Here is a 22,043-nt window from a genome sequence, read left to right on the forward strand (position 1 = left end):
GAAAGCCTTTGTACGTGATCCTAGAGGCAATAGGGAGCCCTGGTATTTAGTGGCAGAAGGGTGAGAGAAACAGACCTATATTTTAGGAAAATCACTGAAGTAGCTAATTGTAGAGTGGATATGATTGGGGAGACAATTGAGGGATACAACATTTCTGTCTCCCAATATTTTCTCCAGAAGTAACTTTGTTCTGTTCTGATAAACAGGAGCCAGCCCCATCACTAAGAGGTGGCTTTTCTGCAAGCCAGAATGCTTGCAAGCCTTCTAAGGGCATCTTTTATATCCTTATTCTTTAGTGTATAGATGAAGGGGTTCAACATAGGGGTGACCACAGCATACATTGCTGAGGCAACTTCTTTCCATAAAGAGTGGGTAATTGAGGAGCTCAAATATACTGCAAAAATTGTGCCATAGAATAAGAAAACAACAGAAAGATGAGATCCACAAGTAGAAAAGGCTTTATACTTCCCCTGAGCAGATGGAATTTTCAAAATGGAAGAGCAGATCTGAGTATAAGAGTAAAGGATCCCGGTAAGGGGAAGAATACCCAGCAATCCAGCAACAAAATATAGTAGAACATAATTGATGAAAGTATCAGAACAAGAGAGTTTCAGAACCTCATTAAGGTCACAAAAGAAATGTGTAATTTCATGGTCTGTACAGAAGGAGAGCTGTGTTACCATCAGACTGTGAAGAAGGGAGTCTACAAGGCTTATTATCCAGCAGAGCAGCACCAGCAAGACACACAACCTAGGATTCATGATGAGTGCATAACGTAGAGGGTGACAGATAGCCACAAAACGATCATAGGCCATTGCAGTGAGAACGTAATTGTCCATACTAGCAAAAACAAGAAGAAAGTACATCTGGGCAAGACAGTCAGCATAAGGGATGGCCTTGTTTTGTGTCAAGATGCTCACCAACATATTGGGGACTGTGGTGGATACCATGCAGAGATCCACAAAGGACAAGTTGGAAAGGAAAAAATACATGGGGGTGTGGAGGTGAGAATCAGAGCCAATGGCCAACATTATCACCAAGTTTCCAATCACTGTGACCAAGTAGATGCCCAAGAACAGCCCAAAGAGGGGCCCTTCATGCTCCGGTTTCTCAGAAAATCCCAGGAGAATAAATTCAGTGAATTGTGTATGGTTTCCTGGTACCATGGGACTGAGTTTTGTTCTGGGAAAAAGAAATGAAAAGAGCATGATATGAAAATACAATTATCTTTGTATAAAAAATGGAAAGAATTCTGAATGACCAGTCTGTGACTTTGAATTTCTAGGTTCTGTTCTTGTCTCTGCCACTGAACAAGTCTCACAGTCCACTTCAAAGTAAGATAGAGGACTTGGACCAAATTACTTCAAAGATTCATTGCAGTTCAGATAGTTTTTAAAACATGAACAACCACATTTAGGAATTAACAGCTTATAAACACTATCTCAAATTTTCTCTAAGCATCAGTGACCATTGAGCACTGAGATAATGAAAGAAATTCTCTTCCCTAATTGATAAATAATTACAGGTAATGAACATTCTGATGAAGAGATGAAAATAACTTATAATCATATAAAAATGTTCTTCATCATTATCGGTTACAGAAATCATTGAGTTATTTTATCAAAATTGCTAAGACAGTTGCAGGTGAAAGTAACATATTGGAGGGGATGTGTAAAAATTGGAATATTAAATCAGTATTGTTGGAATCATAAACTGATCTAATTTTTTTGTAAAGTAATGTGGAATTATGCCCAAAGAGTTATTAAACTGCCCATACCTTTTGGCCCACCAATACCACTATTAAGTCTTTCCAAAGATAATTAGAGAAAAATGCAAAGAGCCTATATCTTTCGAAATATTTAAAACCATTTTCTTTTTGGTGTTCAAATTGTGTGGATGCCCACCAATTGGGAATGGTTGAATAAGTTCTAACCTAATCTAATACTACTGTGTTATTTAAAAAAATCTGATGAAAAGAAAATTATCTTGACAATGTTAGAAACATATGTATAGACTTGCTCAAAATAATGAAGAGTGAAATTAATAAAACCAAGAGAACATTATATATAATTTCAGAAAATAAAGGACTCAAGCTTACTACTATACTACATCCCTGTTCTATGATCATTTCATTAACTCATCTAAACTGTCTTTCATCCAGTCAGCCCTTAATGCATAGAATGAAAAAATTACTTCTATTTATGCATCCATTAATTTTTATTCCAATGCTCTCCACTTTGCTTCTCAACTTTGTTTGACAACTGGATTTTCTCACTAAAATATATTCTAATTCAGGAAGATGTCCCACATCACATTTTACATATAAGATACTAGATATCTAAATATATGTACAGAGAGAAAGAGACAGAGACAGAGATAGACAGACAGACAGATAGCAATACTGTTTTAGGAACAACTTTTCAGTGACTAAGTTATTTTGCTATTATACATAATCAGACTAAATATAAAAGCCATATGAAGATGCTACTGTATCTAGAGAAAAAAAATGATGAATAGAAATGTGTATAGAATGATTTTATATGTATTTATATGTGAGTATACTGTATATTTGTCTCTAGGATAGAAAGGGGGAGAAGGAAGAAAAAAGAAAAGTACATAGAAATTGTATTATATATTTAAAAAGAATACCAAGAATATATTTTAAAAGAATACCAAAAAGAAATTAATACAATTTCATGTTTAATCATTTTTAACTATTCAAATATATTATAGAAATACTTGTTTTATTTGCTAAGTTCAGAATAAAATTAAAATAATTTTTGTAAGTGCACCAAAAAAGGAATTGCTTAAACCTTTAAAAGAAAGACACACACAGAGAGAGAGAGAGATACTATGGGCAGGGTAAGTCCATTCCTACGGTTTATAACAGAAAAAGAAGACAGTGATTGATTATGACAGAAGGGTTTCAGCCTTCCATTTTTTAACTGGAATTATAAAATCATGTAGAAATAAATGTTAAAAAAAACTGTACCACACCAAAAAAAAATCTACTCTACAATTACCTGGTAAAGGCCTCCATGGAAGGGAAAACTTTCAGTTTCCTGAGGGAATCTATCCCACTCTAGGTTTGCTCTCACTGTTCTTTCTATTGAGAAAAAATATGACTGTGATCAACATCTATCCAATGCTCTTAGTATACTCTCTGAGTTCTTGCAGAACAAATCCCTTTCTCTCCCACATAACATCCCTTGAGATGTATGAAAACAGTCAGTCCATATTGCATGTGTTTTCTCTCTTTTAGACTCAGTAATTCTAGTTCCTTCAACCAATTTACAGAGGCCCTACAATATCTTCTTTGCTCTTCTTTGCACCCTCTCCAATTTTCAAATTGTGACCTAGAACTAGAGATAAAATTTCAGATGAAGTCTGACTATGATCAAAGATAATAGCATTATCACCTCTTTCTTATTGGGAGTTGTGACTCTTAATACAGGTTGTTTTTTCAAGTTATTTTGTCTGCCATATCACTGTTAACTCATAGTGTGTTTACTGTTCACTAGAAAATCTCAGGTTATTTATACCTGAATTATAACCCTATAGGAGGGGAGAATTTATAGGCTTGTGTTTTTCCCTTTTCTTATATTCTGAAGCTACACATAGCTGATAATATATGGAATCAACTTTCCAGTATTTGGTGAATCTTTATGGCTAAAACTTGCCTTAAGTAGTCATGTGCTATATTTGAAAGAGCAGCTCTCTGAGATTCTGGTTTTTCAACATTAAAAGGGTTCTAGGAGATCCAGGCAATAATACCTTCCAGTTCTGACATCTGTTCTAGAATCTAAAGTCTAGAATCTAGCTGATCCCAAATTTTTGTCTTATAATTCATGTGTATTTGAAAAGGAAAAACAATTCACCATACCATGTAATACTGACCAACAAAATTGTGGATGAAAAATGGATTCAGAATTAAATGAAAGTATTCAGTCTAGGAAGAGTTTTTAGAAATAATGGAGTTGGATCTCCACCTAAGACTCGAGGATAGAATTAGCCTCATACAAGAACTGGGGTATCTTATATATTCTTTATATTAACTAGAAACATCAAGAATGGACTGATTTAAAGATACAGAATTTCTTGAAGGTTAATTCCTATCAGAATTCTAGAATTCGTAAAGCATTGACCCTCAGAAGGATATGGCCCCAGAAATCATTTAGTCTTACTTATACCTAAATGAGAATTCTCTTTATATAACCCCTTAAAATGTGATGTGGCTATGAAAACCACACACTAAGCTCTTCCTACCTGGTTAGGCAAGCAGGATGTATTTATGAAAAATTTGCTTTGTGCCAGACATTATGTTAAGTGCTAGCAATATAAGCACAAGGGGAAAAAAAGGGTATGAGACAGCAAATGGGGAATATACAAGTATAAGGGCATGCTGTCAGAATCCAAAGACTTGGACATAGACAGGAGGAAAATAGTGACAAACTTAAGCTCTTTCCCAAAATAGGAAAACCAGTGGGGAAAAGAGGGTGGCATAGGGCTACACTATTTCAGAGTGAGAAAACCTTGGGCACTGAATTGTGACTTTGAAATCCAAACAAGCAGAAACACTACAGGGATGGTGAAGAAACATTATTTTACAGATGAAAAGCCACTATCTGACTGTTAATTAAAGAGCACCCATGAGAAGAAACCCACCACATTTACATTTGGAAACTTCATTTGTTAAGAAGTTTGCTTGAAGGTTTGTTTCCTGAATGGATGGACGTCTCAATTTATTTTTATTCCATGTTCTTTCTAGACTAAGAAAAATAAGTTTAATTCCTCTTACTAGCTTTTCAAATACCTACCAACAGCTATCACTCCAGAAAAAGTAGGAGGAGAGCACCTTACTATTGTTGGCAGATATGTTGGAGCCCCAAAGAGAGAGTACTTGGAAAGATGAAATAAAGGAGTTTCTTCCTCATTTGGGGAATATAATTAGTTGTAATAGCAAGACTAGACCTTGATGGAATAAGTAACTAAGAAAAAAGGATCAGCCAGAACAACTGTCATATCCAGACCAAAGGTATTCTGTATTGATTCATACTTACCTCCTCCTAAGATCTTCAAGTCTTTTTCATATGTATAGAATATATTCTGAGGTTAGTTTCCTATCCCAGACTCAGACCAGAAAGTTGGATCCCTATAGGACAACAACTGTCTTTTCTCTCAAGGGTCCAGAAGGTAGTCAGGTAGTACAGGGATGGTTCTTTACTATATGTATAAACTTAAATATGCTTCCACCAATGTGATTGCCCAATTAATTTTGAAATGTTATCAATTATTACTTAATTCTTTTCTAAAAAGAGATGTTCACTGAGATTGAATTATATTAAAAATTTGTATAAAAGAGCACATTCCTTCAAAGAAAAAATGATGATGATATATTCTCCTGCAAGTACAGAAATGATCCAGGGAAAAATGGAATCAAATTTAGGAAGTTATTGGTGCAAAGAGGTAACAGCTTTTCCTAAAAGTCCTTTTCTTCTGTTCTTGGAAGCCTCATGAAATTTCTTATAGATGTGGTGTAATATCTGCCTAGGCTTTTTGTAAAGTCCCAGTGCTGAAACTATTAGGAAGTTTTTCCTTCTATCAGGTTGAAAAAAATCACTTTTTTGCAACTTCCATACATTGTTCCTGGTTCTGCTCTCTGAGGTCAAGAAAAACACATCTAATCTTTCTCATAACAATCTGTCAAATACTTGAATACATTTCGCTCCCCCTATCATGATATCATATATCCAGTTTTGCCTTTTCTTTAAAACCCTTCTATCCTTTTTTGACTCTTTTCTTTGTCTCTTTTCTCCTAGCCTAATATCTCCACATCCTTAGAGACAGATAAATGAAGTAAATGACAATTGATCAGTCAACAATTCATAGGACGATTGCTCTGTTTACCTCTAAAAACCTGGTACCTAAAATTTCTAGGAGAGGAATAGTTCTTCATAATAGGATTCAAAAAATACTGGTTACTTTTCATAAGCTGATGTTTGTGGCTGTATCCTCAGCATAAGTCTGAATATGCAGAGGAATGGGAATAGGAATAGAAGTTAGAAAGGAAGGAGAATGGGAGAGATGAATAGAATAGAATTAGAAATAATAAATGAGAATTTCAGTTTATCTGGTCTGATCTCCTCCCCCCACCAAAAAAAACCTATAAAGTCTAAAAGGATGTTTTTTTGTTTGTTTGCTGAGGCAGTTGGGGTTAAATGATTTGCCCAGGGTCACATAGCTAGAAAGTGTTAAGTGTCTGAGACCAGATTTGAACTCAGGTCCTCCTGAATTTAGGGTTGGTGCTCTATCCACTGTGCTACCTAGCTGTCCCTAAAAGGATTTCTTTATTCGCATTTTATATCTCAAGGTCCAAGGATGAAAATAATTAAACCAAGATCTTATTGGCAAGGATGAAACTTTAACATGACTCATAGCATAGGGCTAATTCTATTTTCCTTTACTTTTCCTCCAAACATAGTTCTGGGCTGAACTCTGAGCTTTCAAATAGACTCTGAATTAGGTAAGATTTTTTTTGCTTCATCAACTAAATTAGGTTATATCTGAGCAGCCATGGCCTTGAGAGAATCTTGGAAGTTTCTGAGCAAAAACAGATTGCTTCTCTTTTCTCTTACTTTGCATTTCTTTTATTTTCTCCCTTCCCAACACCTCCTACCCCCAAATACTTACTGAACATAACCAAGGAGAAAGGTTTTCCAGACTGTATCTATTAGAATGGAGGACAAGGAAGGCAAATAGCTTGAGTCCTAGATGGGCGGATAGTCCTGGGAAGCAAAGCAGATTCCCTCCTGGCCTGAGAGAGCTCATCCTGGTCCTTTGCAAGAGAAAGAAGAGTATTTGAAATTTCTGGTGCCTAAGAGGCTCAATTCCCCAAACATTTCATTAAAAAAAAACTCATGTAATTTTATTTCCTATCCTGAATAGCTGAAGTCCCCAGTGGTCAAAGAACTACAGTAGAAATTGTCCCACAAATGACAGAGGTCCAGCATTACATATGAAGTTACCAAACCCTAAGGATATTGAGCAGAAAAGTACTTAACAGACTTTTCAATACAAACTGAATCATCTACTACATCCCCAATAAAAAATTGCACTACTTTCCAGGGTATTTCATTCTATTGTTGTAGTGTTATTGCAAGAAAGTTTTTGCTTCTTCTGAATTAAAATCAGTCATTTTGTGGATTGACCTCATTGTTCCTGATTGCATCTTCTGGGGTCAAGCAAAACAAGTCCAATCACTCTTCCACATAAGTTAATTTCAGATTCAGGAAGACAGTTGTCTTTGATTGCTCCTCAATATATCATCTTTGTTATTTGCTTCTCAACTCAAGTCAAAGACACACACATTCCTATTACGTTCTTAGATTTGGCACTATGTTATTATCTACTATATCTGCCTGAATCCATTCATGGGAGAACTAAAGGTCCCAGCCCTGTGTGCTGATTTGTAGACAAGAAGTGAAGAGATGTAACTCAGCAAAGTAGTGAAAACAGGAGTCCGATTTATTCAAAATTACAACAGTGCTATGTATCCAAGGTTTACATAATCGGTTACAAATGCCTGAGTTTTCTACTACTCTTAGATTTTCCATAGTATTCTAACAATAGTCAATATATCATACACAAAGGTATTCAGATAGCAGATAACAGATAACAGAATGTCTGGCAGGTGTCCTTCAGACATATTTCTTAGAGGTCAGTAATCTTGCCTTCCTCCAAAGATATGACAAATCAGCATGTTTAGACACATCTTCCAACTTCTCAGAAGGCCTGCCAACTTCAGAGGGGATGGAGAAGCCAAGGCAGATTTGATTAGCAAAGTTCTTCAAAAACAAAAGGATCTTATAAGTATTCCAGGGATCCCTTCACTATGTGTGACTTTCGATAATATCTATGATTATAGATATGATAATTATCTCATTATACCTATTTGGCTCTATAAAAATTATCTGTATTTGCCATATTAACTCTGTATTGCCTATATTTGGCTCTGGTTATATGGATGATATACATACAGTCATACAAAACAATTTCACTTTAGTCAGGTTATTTTTTTCCTCTTTAAAATTGATTTATTACTTTTTTATATTGACTTTTATGATATTTTGATTTACATTTTTTCTCCCTTTTTCCCCTCATCCATCTGCAAGATGACAATCAATCTAATATAGATTATACATGTACAATCATATTAAGTAGAAGAAAAGGAAAAAAACACAAGAAAGAAAAAGGCCCCCCAAAAGTGAAAATAGTAGGTTTCAATCTGCATTCAGACAACATAGTTCATTCTCTGAATATGTATAGCATTTTCCAGCATGAATCTTTTAGAATTGACTTGGATCATTATATCCCTCAAAAGAGCAAAGTCTATCAAAGTTGATCATCCATACAATGTTGCTGTTACTACATACAATGTACTCTTGGTTCTTAATTCACTCAGCATCAATTCATGTAAGTCTTTCCAGATTTTTCTGAAATTGGTTCACTCAACATCTCTTATAAAACAAGAGTATTCCATTATATTCATACACCATAATTTGTTCAGTAATTCCCTAATTGATGGATATCTCCTCAAACACAATTTTTTTCACTACAAAGAGAGCTACTATAAATATTTTTGTATATATGGATCCTCTTCCATTTTTTATGATCCCTTTGGGATACAGATATAATAATGGTATTGCTGGATCAACAATATGCAGAGTTTTATAACATTGTTCTAAATTGTTCCCCAGAATGATTGAATGAGTTCACAACTTCACCAACAATGTATAATTGTTCCAATTTCCCTCATTTTCTCCAACATTTATCAATTTCCTTTTCTGTCATATTATTCCATCTGATAGATGTGAGGGGGTACCCCAGAGTTATTTTAATTTGGATTTCACTAATTTTAATTTAGCGCATTTTTCATATGATTGTAGATGGCTTTTATTTTTTATCTGAAAATTCTCTGTTCATATCCTTTGATCATTTATCATTTGGGAAATGATTTGTAAATTTGACTCAGGTCTCTATATATTTTAGAAGTAAGACCCTTAACAAAAATACTGACTGAAAAAAAAAATGTTTCCCAGTTTTCTGTTTCCTTCTTATCTTTATTGCATTGACTTGGTGTCTACAAAACCTTTTTAATTTAATGTAATTAAAATTATTCATCTTGCATTTCATAATGTTCTTTGTCACCCATTTGGTCATAAATTATTTCCTTCTCTATAGATCTAACAAGCAAATTATTCCTGGTGCTGTTGATTTGCTTATAGTACTTAGATTATGTCTAAATCTTGTGCCTATTTTGAACTTATCTTGGTATAGAGTATGATATGTTGGTCAATGCCTAATTTCTGCTGTAATATTTTCGAGTTTTCCCAGCTGTTTTTTTTTTCCAAATAGTGATTTCTTATCCCAGAAGTTGTGGTAATTGGGTTTATCAGTGTTATTATAATCTTTGACTAGTATGTCTTATGCCCCTAACCTATTCCACTGATCCACCACGCTATTCCTTAGCCAGTACCAACTAGATTTTATGATTGTCACTTTTTAATATAATTTTAAATCTGGTATGGCTATACACTTTTCCATTCCATTTGCTTTCATTAATTCCCTTGACATTCTTGACTTTTTGTTCTTCCAGATTAATTTTTTTATTGTTTTTTTTAGCTCTATAAAACAATTTTTGGCAGTTTGATTGTTATGGCATTGAATAAGTAAATTTATGTAGAATTGTTATTTTTATTGTATTAGCTCAACCTAGCCATGAGTGATTTATATTTTTTTTTCCAATTGTATGGATTTGCCTTTATTTGTGTAAAAATTGGTTTGTAATTATGTTCATGTAGTTCCTGGACTTGTCTTGGCAGGTAAACTCCCAAACATTTTAGATTCTCTAAAGTTATTTTAAATACAATTTCTCTTTCTATCTATTGCTGTTTGGTTTTGTTGGTAATATATAGAAATGCTAAGGATTTATGTGGGTTTATTCTATATCTTACAATTATGTCAGAGTTGCTAATTATTTCAAGTAGGTTTTCAGTTGATTCCCTAGGATTCTTTAAGTATACTATCATGTCATTGACAAAGAGAGATAATTATATTTATTCACTGCCTATTCTAATTTCTTCAATTTCTTTTTCTTCTCTTATTACTTAAGCTAACATTTCTAATAGTATTGATTTTCAGTAGTGGTAATAGTGGACATCCTAATTTTGCCCCTGATCTTATTGAAGGCTTTTAGCTTATCCTCATTTCATATAATACTTGCTGATGATTTTAAATAACTCCTCATTTTAACAAAAATTCCATTTACTCCTTTCTTCTTTTGGTAGGAAGGTATGCTATATTTTGACAAAGGCTTTTTCTGCAACTATTGAAATAGTCATATGATTTCTGTTGTTTTGTTATAAATATAGAACATTGTGCTGTTAGTTTTCCTGATATTGAACCAGTCCTGTATTCCTAATATAAGTCCCATCTGGTCATAGTGTGTTATCCTGATGATAAATTGCTGTAATCTCTTTGCTAAAATTTTATTTAAAATGTTTGCATCGATATTCATAAGGGAGATTGGTCTGTAATTTTCTATTTTGGCTCTTCCTGGTTTAAGTACTATATTTGGGTCAAAAAAAGAACTTGATAAGACTCCATCTTTCCTATTTTTTCAAATAATTTTTTTTGTTTTGGAATTCATTATTCTTTAAAAGTTTGGCAGAACTCATTTGTAAATCCATCTGGTTCGGGAGATTTTTTTTCTTACAGTTTATTAATGGCTTGCTCAATTTCTTTTTTCTAAAATGAGGCTATTTTGGTGTTTCATTTCCTTTTCTGTTAATCTGGGCAATTTATATTTTTGCCCATTTTCATCCATGTCACTCAGAATTCCAGATTTATTAGCATACAATTAGGCAAAATAGTTCATGATTCTTGTTTTAGTTTCCTCTTCCTTGGAGGTAAATTCATCATTTTCATTTTTGATATTTATAATTTGCTTTTTTTCTTCTTTCCTTTTTCAAATCAAATTAATCAAAGGTTTATCTCTTCTATGATTTTTCCATAAAACCAGCTCTTATTTTTATTTATTAGATGGATACTTTTCTTACTTTCAATTTTATTAATCTCTTCTTTTATTTCTAATTTGGTATTTAATTGAGAATTTTTAATTTGTTCTTTTTATAATTTTTTAAGTTGCATGCCCAATTCATCATCTCTTCTTTCTCTATTTTATTTATGTAAGCATTTAGAGATACAAAATTTCTCATGAGTACTGTTTTGGCTGTACATATTCTTTGATCCAGCAGTGTTTCTAATGGGCTTATACCCCAAAGAACTAAAGAAGGGAAAGGGACCTGTATGTGCCAAAATGTTTGTGGCCGCCCTGTTTGTAGTAGCTAGAAGCTGGAAAATTAATGGATGCCCATCAATTGGAAAATGGTTGAGTAAATTGTAGTATATGAACATTATAGAATATTATTGTTCTGTAAGAAATGACCAGCAGGATGAATACAGAGAGGACTGGTGAGACATGAACTGATGCTAAGTGAAATGAGCAGAACCAGGAGATCATTATATACCTCAACAACGATACTGTTTGAGGATGTATTCTGATGGAAGTGGATCTCTTCGATAAAGAGAGCTAATTCAGTTTCAATTGATCAATGATGGACAGAAGCAGCTATACCCAAAGAAAGAACACTGGGAAATGAATATAAACTTCTTGCATTTTTGTTTTTCTTCCCGGGTTATTTATACCTTCTGAATCCAATTCTCCCTGTGCAACAAGAGAACTGTTCAGTTGTGCACACATATATTGTATCTAGGATATACTGTAACCTATTTAACATGTAATGGACTGCTTGTCATCTGGGGGAGGGGGTGGAAGGAGGAAGGGTAAAAATCGGAACAGAAGTGAGTGCAAGGGATAATGCTGTAAAAAATTATCCTGTCATGGGTTCTGTCAATAAAAAGTTATTTAAAATAAAATAAAATAAAACTCTCTTGTACTTATAATAGTATAAATTAAAAAAAAAAAATGAGTACTGTTTTGGGTGCATCCCATAAGTTTTGGTATATGTCTCATTATTGCCATTTTCTTGGATGAAATTATTGATTGCTTCCAGCACAAGATAAACTATTGGGAAAAAATGGGCAAAGAAAGAATCCTCCTAAATTCTTTTCATGATACAAATATACTACCCCCAGAAGAGCCACAATACAGAAAGAAAATTATAGACCAATCTTCCTGATAAATATTGATGTAATTTTTAAAAAATAAAATATTAGCAAAGAAATCAAAGTAACTTATCTCCAGTGTAATACATTATGACCAAGTGGGATTAATAATGGGAACAGACAGGACTTCCAGGGGCGGAGCCAAGATGGCAGAGCAGGCACACAAGACTCTCTAAGCTCCTCTCATTCCCTTCTTAACCAACTATTTAATCCAGCCTCAAAAATAACTCTTCACTACTTAAATTCATGAAGATTAGAAGCACTACAACTTACCAGCCCAAGTCAATCTGGAAGATCGCCAGGAAAGGTTTGTCCTGAGGGGCCAGGAACAGACTAGCACAGGCTGTGAGAGGCTAGCATCCTGAGCAAACCAGGGCAGGGCTGATCTCTGTGGCTAGAGAAGTTATAGGGACCACTCTGCTATAGGCTAACTGCTCTGCCTTGATTACAAAGCAGTAAACTGGCAGAGAAATTAAAGCCTAAAACAGTTGTTCTAAAAAACGCCAGAACCTAACGATCTGGCTGTAACCCCTGAAACCCAGAAGTGGCTCAGGCAGACTTTACCACAGCCCTGCAGCCACATCCTGCAGTTCAGGGCTTTTGCGGGGGCAGTTACTAATCTGCATGGCAGGGGGGCACAGGCTAGGCAGCCTCTAATTGGCAGAGTGGGGGGCTCAGCCTGGGGCAATAGAACCTCCCCAGCTGACTGTGCTTCCTAGGCAGACACTTCTGGTCCCTGCAAATCCATTCACTGCTTAACTGCTAACACCCACAGCCCCAGGGCAGGATTTGGCTTGGGAAGTGAAACTCTCACTGCTCAGTGTCTAGCCCCAGGGTAGTCGTTATCTCACATAGCCGGGGTTCTTTGAAGGGCACTTTCCCAGCCCTGTCCTGCAGGCCTGAGTTACTTTCCGGTGGGGAACTCTTTCCCAGAGCATTCCAGTACCTCGCTGCTTTTTGTAGCGGGTTGGCAGGACAGCTACCCGTCCATATACCTTTCACTGCTCTGCAGAGGAAGCTGGTAATCTCCTGGCTCTGAAGGCAGACCTTACAGGCTTTAACAAAATGAGTAAAAAAAATCAAAAGAACGATTGATAGTTTCTACACAGAAAGAGAACAGCTTTTCAACCCTGAAGAGACTAATAGCAGACAGTCTCCAGACAATTGTTGGTCTCCAATACAAAAGGCTCTCCTAGAAGAGACTATTAAAAACCTTAAAAAAGAGCTAGAAGAGAAATGGGGAAAGGCACATAACTCACTAAAAGAAAAATTTGATAAAGTGGAAAAAGAAAACAACTTCCTGAAATGTGAATTGGAAAAGGTAAAAAATTCCCATTTGCAGGGAAACAGAGTTTGCTAATTGGAAAAAGAAAATAACTCACTAAAAAAAAAAAAAAAAAAAAATTAGTGAAATGGGAAAAAATTCCATAGAGCAAAATAACTCAATTGGACATATACAAAAAGAAGTAAAAAAAGCTAATGAAGAAAATAACTCACTAAAAATCAGAACTGAACAAATAGAAATGACTGATTCATTGAGACATCAAGCATCAATCAAGCAAAGCCAAAAAAAATGAAAGATTGGAAAAAATGTCAAATATTTACTTGGAAAAACAACAGACCTGGAAAATAGATCTAGGAGAGATAACCTGAGGATCATCGGACTACCAGAAAATTATGATGAAACAAATAGCCTAGATATTATTTTACAGGAAATCATCAGAGAACTGCCTAGAAGTAATAGAACTGGAAGGGAAAATAGGTGTTGAAAGAATTCATCGAACACCTTCTGAAAAAGACCCTAAAATAAAGACTCCAAGGAATATTGTGGCCAAACTTCAGAATTTTAAGACTAAAGAAAAAATTTTACAAGCAGCCAGGAAAAAACAGTTCAAATACCAAGATGCCACAATAAGGGTCACGCAAGATCTGGCTGCCTCAACATTAAAGGATCAAAGGGCCTGGAATCTGATATTCCAAAAGGCAAAAGAACTTGGAATGCAGCCAAGAATAAACTACCCAGCTAAGCTGAGTATTTTTTCCCACAGAAGAAGATGGACATTTAATGAAATAGAGGAATTCCATCTGTTTCTAAGGAAAAAACCAGACTTAAACAAAAAATTTGATCTCCAACAACAGGAATCAAGAGAAGTAGAAAAAGGTAAAAGGAACTCTTGAGAACTGTATTTCTGTTGTGGATGTACAAAAAAACCATATGTATAATTTGATTTTACCAATATAACATAAAAAAGGGAAGTAGAAATGGAAAGGAGATAGTGTCAGAAAAAGGGAAGAGGGGAGATAAAAAGAGGGAAACTACATGTAACAGTGAGGCAAAGGAAACCTATCATATATGAGGGAACTTAGAGAGGGGGAGGAACATTGTGTGAATCCTACTCTCATCAGAGTTGGCTCAAAGAGGAAACAATTGACATATTTGTTTTACAGAGATTCTTCTCTCACTTCATTGAAAAGTGGGAGAGGAAAAGGGAGAAGGAAAAAGAGTAATAAGGGAAGGGTACAAGAAAGGGGAAGGTATTCAAAGGGAGGAGGAAGGGATACTAAAGAGAGAAAGCTGCATGACGTTAGTGGGACCAATAAGTTTAATACTAAGGAAGAAGGGAAGGAGGACAAGAAAAAGAAAAGTATAATCTGGGGATATTAGGATGGCAGGAAATACAGAATTGGTTATTTTAACCGTAAATGTGAATGGGATGAACTCTCCCATAAAGAGGAGGCAGATACCAGACTGGATCAAAAGTCAGAACCCTACAATCTGTTGTTTACAAGAAACACATTTAAAACAGGGAGATACATATAGAGTAAAGGTAAAAGGCTGGAGCAGAATCTATTATGCTTCAAGTGAAGTCAAAAAAGTAGGGGTAGCCATCCTTATCTCAGATCAAGCAAAAGCAAAGATTGATCTAATTAAAAGAGATAAGGAAGGAAACTATATCTTGCTTAAGGGTACTATAGACAATGAAGCAATATCAGTATTAAATATATATGCACCAAGTGGTATAGCATCTAACTTCCTTAAAGGAAGCTAAGAGAGTTGCGAGAAGAAATAGACAGCAAAACTATAATAGTGGGAGATCTCAATCTTGCACTCTCAGAATTAGATAAATCAAAGCACAAAACAAATAAGAAATAAATTAAAGAAGTAAATAGAATACTAGAAAAACTAGACATGATAGATCTTTAGAAAAAACTGAATGGTGACAGAAAAGAGTATACTTTCTTCTCAGCAGTTCATGGAACCTACACAAAAATTGACCATATATTAGGACATAAAGACCTCAAAATTAAATGCAGGAAGGCAGAAATAATAAATGTTTTCTTTTCAGATCACAATGCAATAAAAACTACATTCAACAAAAAATTAAATATAAATAAACCAAAAAGTAATTGGAAACTAAATAATCTCATCTTAAAGAATGATTGGGTGAAACAGCAAATTATAGACACAATTAATAATTTCACTCAAGATAATGACAACAATGAGACATCATATCAAAATTTATGGGATGCAGCCAAAGCAGTAATAAGGGGAAATTTTATATCCTTAGAGGCTTATTTGAATAAAATAGAAAAAGAGAAGATCAATGAATTGGGTCTGCAACTTAAAAAGTTAGAAAAAGACCAAATTAAAAACCCCTAATCAATTACTAAACTTGAAATTCTAAAATTAAAAGGAGAAATTAATAATATAGAAAGTAAAAATACTATTGAACTAATAAATAAAACTAAGAGTTGGTTTTATGAAAAAACCAATAAAATCGATAAACCTTTGGTAAATCTGATTAGAAAAAGGAGAAAGGGAAATCAAATTAGCAGTCTTAAAAATGAAAAAGGAGAACTTTCCACTGATGAAGAGGAAATTAAAGAAATAATAAGGGGTTACTTTGCCCAATAAATTTGATAACCTAAGCAAAATGGATGACTACCTCCAAAAAATCCCAGATTATCAGAGGAGGAAGTAAATTGCTTAAATAGTCCCATTTCAGAAAAAGAAATAGAACAAGCTATTAATCAACTCTCTAAAAAAAAAAAATCCCTGAGACCAGATGGATTTATATGTGAATTCTACCAAACATTCAAAGAACAATTAGCCCCAATGCTTTATAAACTATTTGAAAAAATAGGGAATGAAGGAGTCCTACCAAATTCCTTTTATGACACAGACATAATCCTAAACCAGGTTATTGGAATCCTTACAAACTGCTAACTAATTAGAGTTGATCTAATCTTACAAGAAGATGTTTTGGGCAGAACCTGAAACAAGGTACTAAGTAGAACTAATTAATACAAGGCTTATGTTCACACCTTTACTCATTGGAGTTCAATGAGTTCACACCTCCCTTGAAGCTCTTTGGGGCAGAGAGCACTATGGGAGAAAACCCACAATCCCTCTCTTAAAGGAGCATAAATAGAGCTTCAATGGGCCAGTCAAGGAAGTTCTTCAGAGTGAAGAAGCTACAAGTCAAGATTTCACCGGAATGACATGAAGAGTGGAGCTGGCTGGAGGCTGAAGAAAGCAGAGGCAGAGGCTGAAGGACAAAACCTTTGGATTTGGCGACATTCGGAGGGAGCTCTTGGAACCAAGCAGAAAGATAGACCTCTAAGCTAACCGGGCTATATTGAAGATAATAAAAGATCTGAACTTTTATCACCTGGCTGCATTTGGGAAGAAGATCACCACACCAGGTAGGTTGAAAACAGAGAAAGAAAATTATAGACCAATCTCCCTAATGAATATTGATACTAAAATCTTAAATAAGATATTAGCAAAAAGACTACAGAAAATCATCCCCAGGATAATACACCACGATCAAGTAGGATTTATACCAGGAATGCAGGGCTGGTTCAATATTAGGAAAACTATCAATATAATTGGCCATATTAATAATCAAATTAACAAAAACCATATGATCATCTCAATAGATGCAGAAAAAGCATTTGATAAAATCCAACATTCATTCCTATTAAAAAACTCTTGAGAGTATAGGAGTAAATGGACTTTTCCTTAAAATAATCAGGAGCATCTATTTAAAACCAGCAGTAAGCATCATATGTAACGGGGACAAACTGCAACCATTCCCAATAAGATCAGGAGTGAAACAAGGTTGCCCACTATCACCATTACTATTTAATATTGTATTAGAAATGCTAGCTTTGGCAATAAGAGTTGAGAATGAGATTAAAGGAATAAGAATAGGCAATGAGGAAACCAAATTATCACTCTTTGCTGATGATATGATGGTATACTTAGAGAACCCCAGAGACTCTACTAAAAAGTTATTAGAAACAATCCACACCTTCAGCAAAGTTGCAAGATACAAAATAAACCCACATAAGTCATCAGCATTCTTATATATTACTAACAAAACCCAACAGAGTTACAAAAAGAAATTCCATTAAAGTAACTACTGATTATATAAAATATTTAGGACTCTATCTGCCAAGGGAAAATCAGAAACTTTATGAGCAAAACTACAAAACATTCTTTGGGTGTAGCTGCTTCTGTCCATCTTTGATCAATTGAAACTGAATTAGCTCAATTTATTGAAGAGAACCACTTCCATCAGAATACATTCTCAAACAGTGTCATTGTTGAGGTATATAATGATCTCCTGGTTCTGCTCATTTCACTTAGCATCAGTTCATGTAAGTCTCTCCAGTCCTCTCTGTATTCATCCCACTGGTCATTTCTTACAGAACAATAATATTCCATAACGTTTATATACCACAATTTACTCAACCATTCTCCAATTGATGGGCAGCCATTCATTTTCCAGCTTCTAGCCACCACAAATAGGGCTGCCACAAACATTTTGGCACATACAGGTCCCTTTCCCTTCTTTAGTGTCTCTTTGGGATATAAGCCCAGTAGAAACACTGCTGGATCAAAGGATATGCACAGTTTGATAGCTTTTTGAGCATAGTTCCAAATTGCTCTCCAGAATGGCTGGATGTGTTCACAATTCCACCAACAATGTATCAGTGTCCCTGTTTTCCCACATCCCCTCCAATATTCCACATTATCTTTCCCTGTCACTCTAGCCAATCTGACAGGTGTGTAGTGGTATCTCAGAGTTGCCTTAATTTGCATTTCTCTGATTAATAATGATTTGGAGCATATTTTCATATATCTATAAATAGTTTCAATTTCTTCATCTGAGAATTGTCTGTTCATATCTTTTGACCATTTATCAATTGGAGAATGGTTTGATTTCTCATAAATTAGAGTCAATTCTCTATATATTTTGGAAATGAGGCCTTTATCAGAACCTTTGATTGTAAAAATATTTTCCCAGTTTATTGTTTCCCTTCTAATTTTGTCTGCATTTGTTTTGTTTGTACAAAAACTTTTCAATTTGATATAATCAAAATTTTCTATTTTGTGGTCAATAGTGATCTCTAGTTCTTCTTTGGTCATAAATTCCTCCCTCTTCCACAGGTCTGAGAGGTAAACTATCCTATGCTCTTCCAATTTATTTATAATCTCATTCTTTATGCCTAGGTCATGAACCCATTTTGGCCTTATCTTGGTATATGGTGTTAAGTGTGGGTCAATGCCTAGTTTCTGCCATACTAATTTCCAATTTTCCCAGCAATTTTTGTCAAATAATGCATTCTTATCCCAGAAACTGGGGCCTTTGGGTTTGTCAAACACTATATTATTAAAGTTATTGGCTATTTTGTCCTTTGAACCTAACCTATTCTATTGATCAACTAGTCTATTTCTTAGCCATCTGGGGGAGGGGGTGGAGGGAGAGAGGGGAAAAATCGGAACAGAAGTGAATGCAAGGGATAATGCTGTAAAAAAAAATTACCCTGGCATGGGTTCTATCAATAAAAAATTATTAAAAAAGAAAAAAGAGAAAAAATAATAATAATAATGGGAATATAGAGCTAGTTCAAAATCAAGAAAACCATCAGTATAATTGACCATATCAATTCACAAAACCAACAGAAATCACCTGTTTACTCTCAATAGATGCAGAAAAGGCTTTTGATAAGATACTGCATGCATTCCTATTAAAAATGTTGAAAAGTCCAGGAATAAATGCAGTTAATTTGATAATTAGATGATAAGTAGGAGCTACCTAAAACCCATTTACAAGCATTATATGTCATGGGGAGAAGTTTGAAGCATTCCCAATAAGAATCCATCTTTCTTATTCTTATTTTCTGAAGTCTGCCTAGGGACTCAACCCTAGGCTCTCTCCACTGCTTTGTCTAGGCTAGAATCCTCAGTCAGGCTGCCTCAGAAATGATCTTACTCCCTGTGGTCACTTCCATGGCTGCACACTCCAATTGTCCTTTCTTTTGTGAAACTGAAACCAACTACTCTGCTCACCTGCAAATGTCCAAGTGCCCACAGCCAGCAGTATCTGTCTGATACTGCACTCACCAGGTCCATGCTAGTTCTCCCTTTTCTCCAGCACCAACCCAGACACAGACGCTTCTAGTCAGCACAGCCTTGCTGGGTGTCAATCTTTTATTCCTCAACTGGCAGATCCCCACAATATTCATAAGATGAAAGTTTCTAATGCTGAGAAAGCTTTATTCCTCTAGATGCTCCCAGGACTTGCCATTTATTGATTCTGCAGCACTGACCTGAATTTACATTACAACCAAACCTCTGACACCAGAGGTCAAGTATTTCCAGGTATCTCCATTGGTTATTTTAGGAGAACAATCGCTTTCTCTTGACTTTTGTTAATTTCCTCTCCTCTATATTTCCTCTGGGCAACGTTCTGTCTTTTTCTATGGAGGAAACATGATTGTCTCAAGTTTTCTGACCTACTTCCCAGAATCTTCACCTTGTTAACTCTCTTAAAAGTAGATGCAAAGGAGTTGCTTCTGTAACAAGTTATTATCTTGCGGTTAGGCAAGCCAAGCATCTTTGGGGTCACTCTGGTAAAAAACTAATCAGAAATTCCCATGTTATCTAAATTATACTTTACTAAGGCACACACAACTAACTCTCAACAAAAATAGATAACTTATATTCCCAACAATTAGACTGGAGATCTTGTCAATTTGACGGGGTGCAGAGAGATTCTTTGTTTTCTTTACACTGTTATGACATTTTGCTTATTCATTTGCAATTACTTTTAATTCATAAATGGAAGTATGTTGTATTATTTCATAAAAGCCTTTCTATATTCACTTTCACTTTTCTTTCCAATTACATTTTTGCCCTCATTTTGCACACAATATTGTTTGCCTGCTTCTATTTACATTTAATCTTATATCTATCCATATTTTAGTTTTTGTGAATTTTTATGATTCTCTGAAGTCTTCATATTCATTATTCCCCATCATTCCCCAGGTAAAGAGAAACTTTTTCTCCCTCCCAGTTCTTTGTTGATGTGAAAAGTGCTGTTTTCAATATTAACTGATGGAATCATTATATCTCTTTTTGCTTTCTTGGGATATATTTTTACCAGCAAGTTCTCTTATTCAAAGAACATTTTATTCATGTTAATCTCTTTTTATCATAATTGTAAATTGCTTACACAGTTATTTGGACTTATTCACAGCTCCACCAATAGAACATTAATAATTCTGTCTTATAGTGCCCTTTGACTGTTTGAATCTTAGTCATTTGTTAAATATGAGGTGAAAACTCAAAGTTATCTTGGTTTGTAATTTCTTATTATTTTTAATTTGTAGGAGTTTTTTCTAAATCTACTAATATTTTGCACTACCTCTTTTGAAAACTGGTTGTAGTTATGTATTTGCATAAATTTCATATGTATATATGCATGCATATAAATATAGCTATAAGGTATCAAAATTTTATCTAAAGTATTAGTTGTAGAGGTGACTGAAAGGATTCTGGGAAAATGGCAAAAAAGGTCAGAAAATTCCAAGCTCTCCAGATTTCCCCCATAAAGAACACAAAATTGGGCTTCAAGGCAAAGACAGATTTGTTAAGACAACAATAACAAGAAAAAATAAGACTTGGGACAAAACAGAAGTTATCCTGGGAGTACCTGAACAGAGACTGAAGGAAGATCCAGGATTTAGGTTTAGATTTAGCCCAGGTGAAGTGTAAACACCTCTAGCCTAGCTCCTTAGAAACTAGTAAGAGCCCTAGAACTACCTAGGTACAGAGGTAGCCTAATCAGAACCACAGGAACTTTCAACTCATATACAGCCAGGAGAGTCAATGATCTGAATCCAAGAAAATTGAGGGAACCTCAGCTGATAAGGAAAAGAAAGTCCCAGTTGTGCTGCTGAGATGCTGTCCTGAGTGAGAAGGAAGCAGCACAACAAATGAGTATAGAAGTCTCAGAACATAATAGCAGCTGACAGCAGGTACTCATAGGAGGGTGGAGTTCTTAGTTTTTAGTTTAGGGCAAAAGGAAGAATTGAAGTGAAACCAGATACACCATACCCACCCACCCCCATCCCAGGATGAGAAGTGGTTATACTAATAAGTGCTTTTTTTATTTTTTAATGAGTAGGCAAAGGAGAAAGAACCCCACCATAAAAAGTTCCAAGGAACAAGGAAGACTGGGGTTCATCTTCAGAGGAAGACATTGAAGAAAAAAAAAGTATATTGCCTTTCTCAAGAATCTCCAAACCACAGGAAACTATGTAGGACATTTTTGGAAAGAGCAGCCCAAGAAAATGTCAAAGGATTGTTCCCCAACATTAAGTTGCTGGGATTTCTGAGTGTTTTCTGTTTCGAGTTATTACCATCAAGGCAGAGTTGTTTGAATATCTCTTGTGCTTTCTGTGTTTGATTAAAGGTTCCTAGAAGTCCTGGTATCTTTTAG

At 35.0% G+C, this 22,043-nt stretch overlaps 1 protein-coding gene across 1 annotated transcript; it reads right to left on the reverse strand.

The window, feature by feature from the left end:
* Nucleotides 1-221: 221 nt before the first annotated feature.
* LOC127545006 (olfactory receptor 7A10-like) lies at nt 222-1,166 on the reverse strand. The gene has a single exon (XM_051972005.1). It carries the CDS (start codon nt 1,164-1,166, stop codon nt 222-224), a length of 945 nt encoding a protein of 314 aa, XP_051827965.1.
* Between the last annotated feature and the right edge of the window lie 20,877 nt (nt 1,167-22,043).

This window comes from Antechinus flavipes, chromosome 1 (genome assembly GCF_016432865.1).
Source record: "Antechinus flavipes isolate AdamAnt ecotype Samford, QLD, Australia chromosome 1, AdamAnt_v2, whole genome shotgun sequence".
NCBI classification, from domain to species: Eukaryota; Metazoa; Chordata; class Mammalia; order Dasyuromorphia; family Dasyuridae; genus Antechinus; species Antechinus flavipes.

Bases quoted from the DNA above. Each gene is read 5' to 3' on its own strand.
- LOC127545006 (XM_051972005.1), bottom strand. From the start codon at position 1,166: ATGGTACCAGGAAACCATACACAATTCACTGAATTTATTCTCCTGGGA.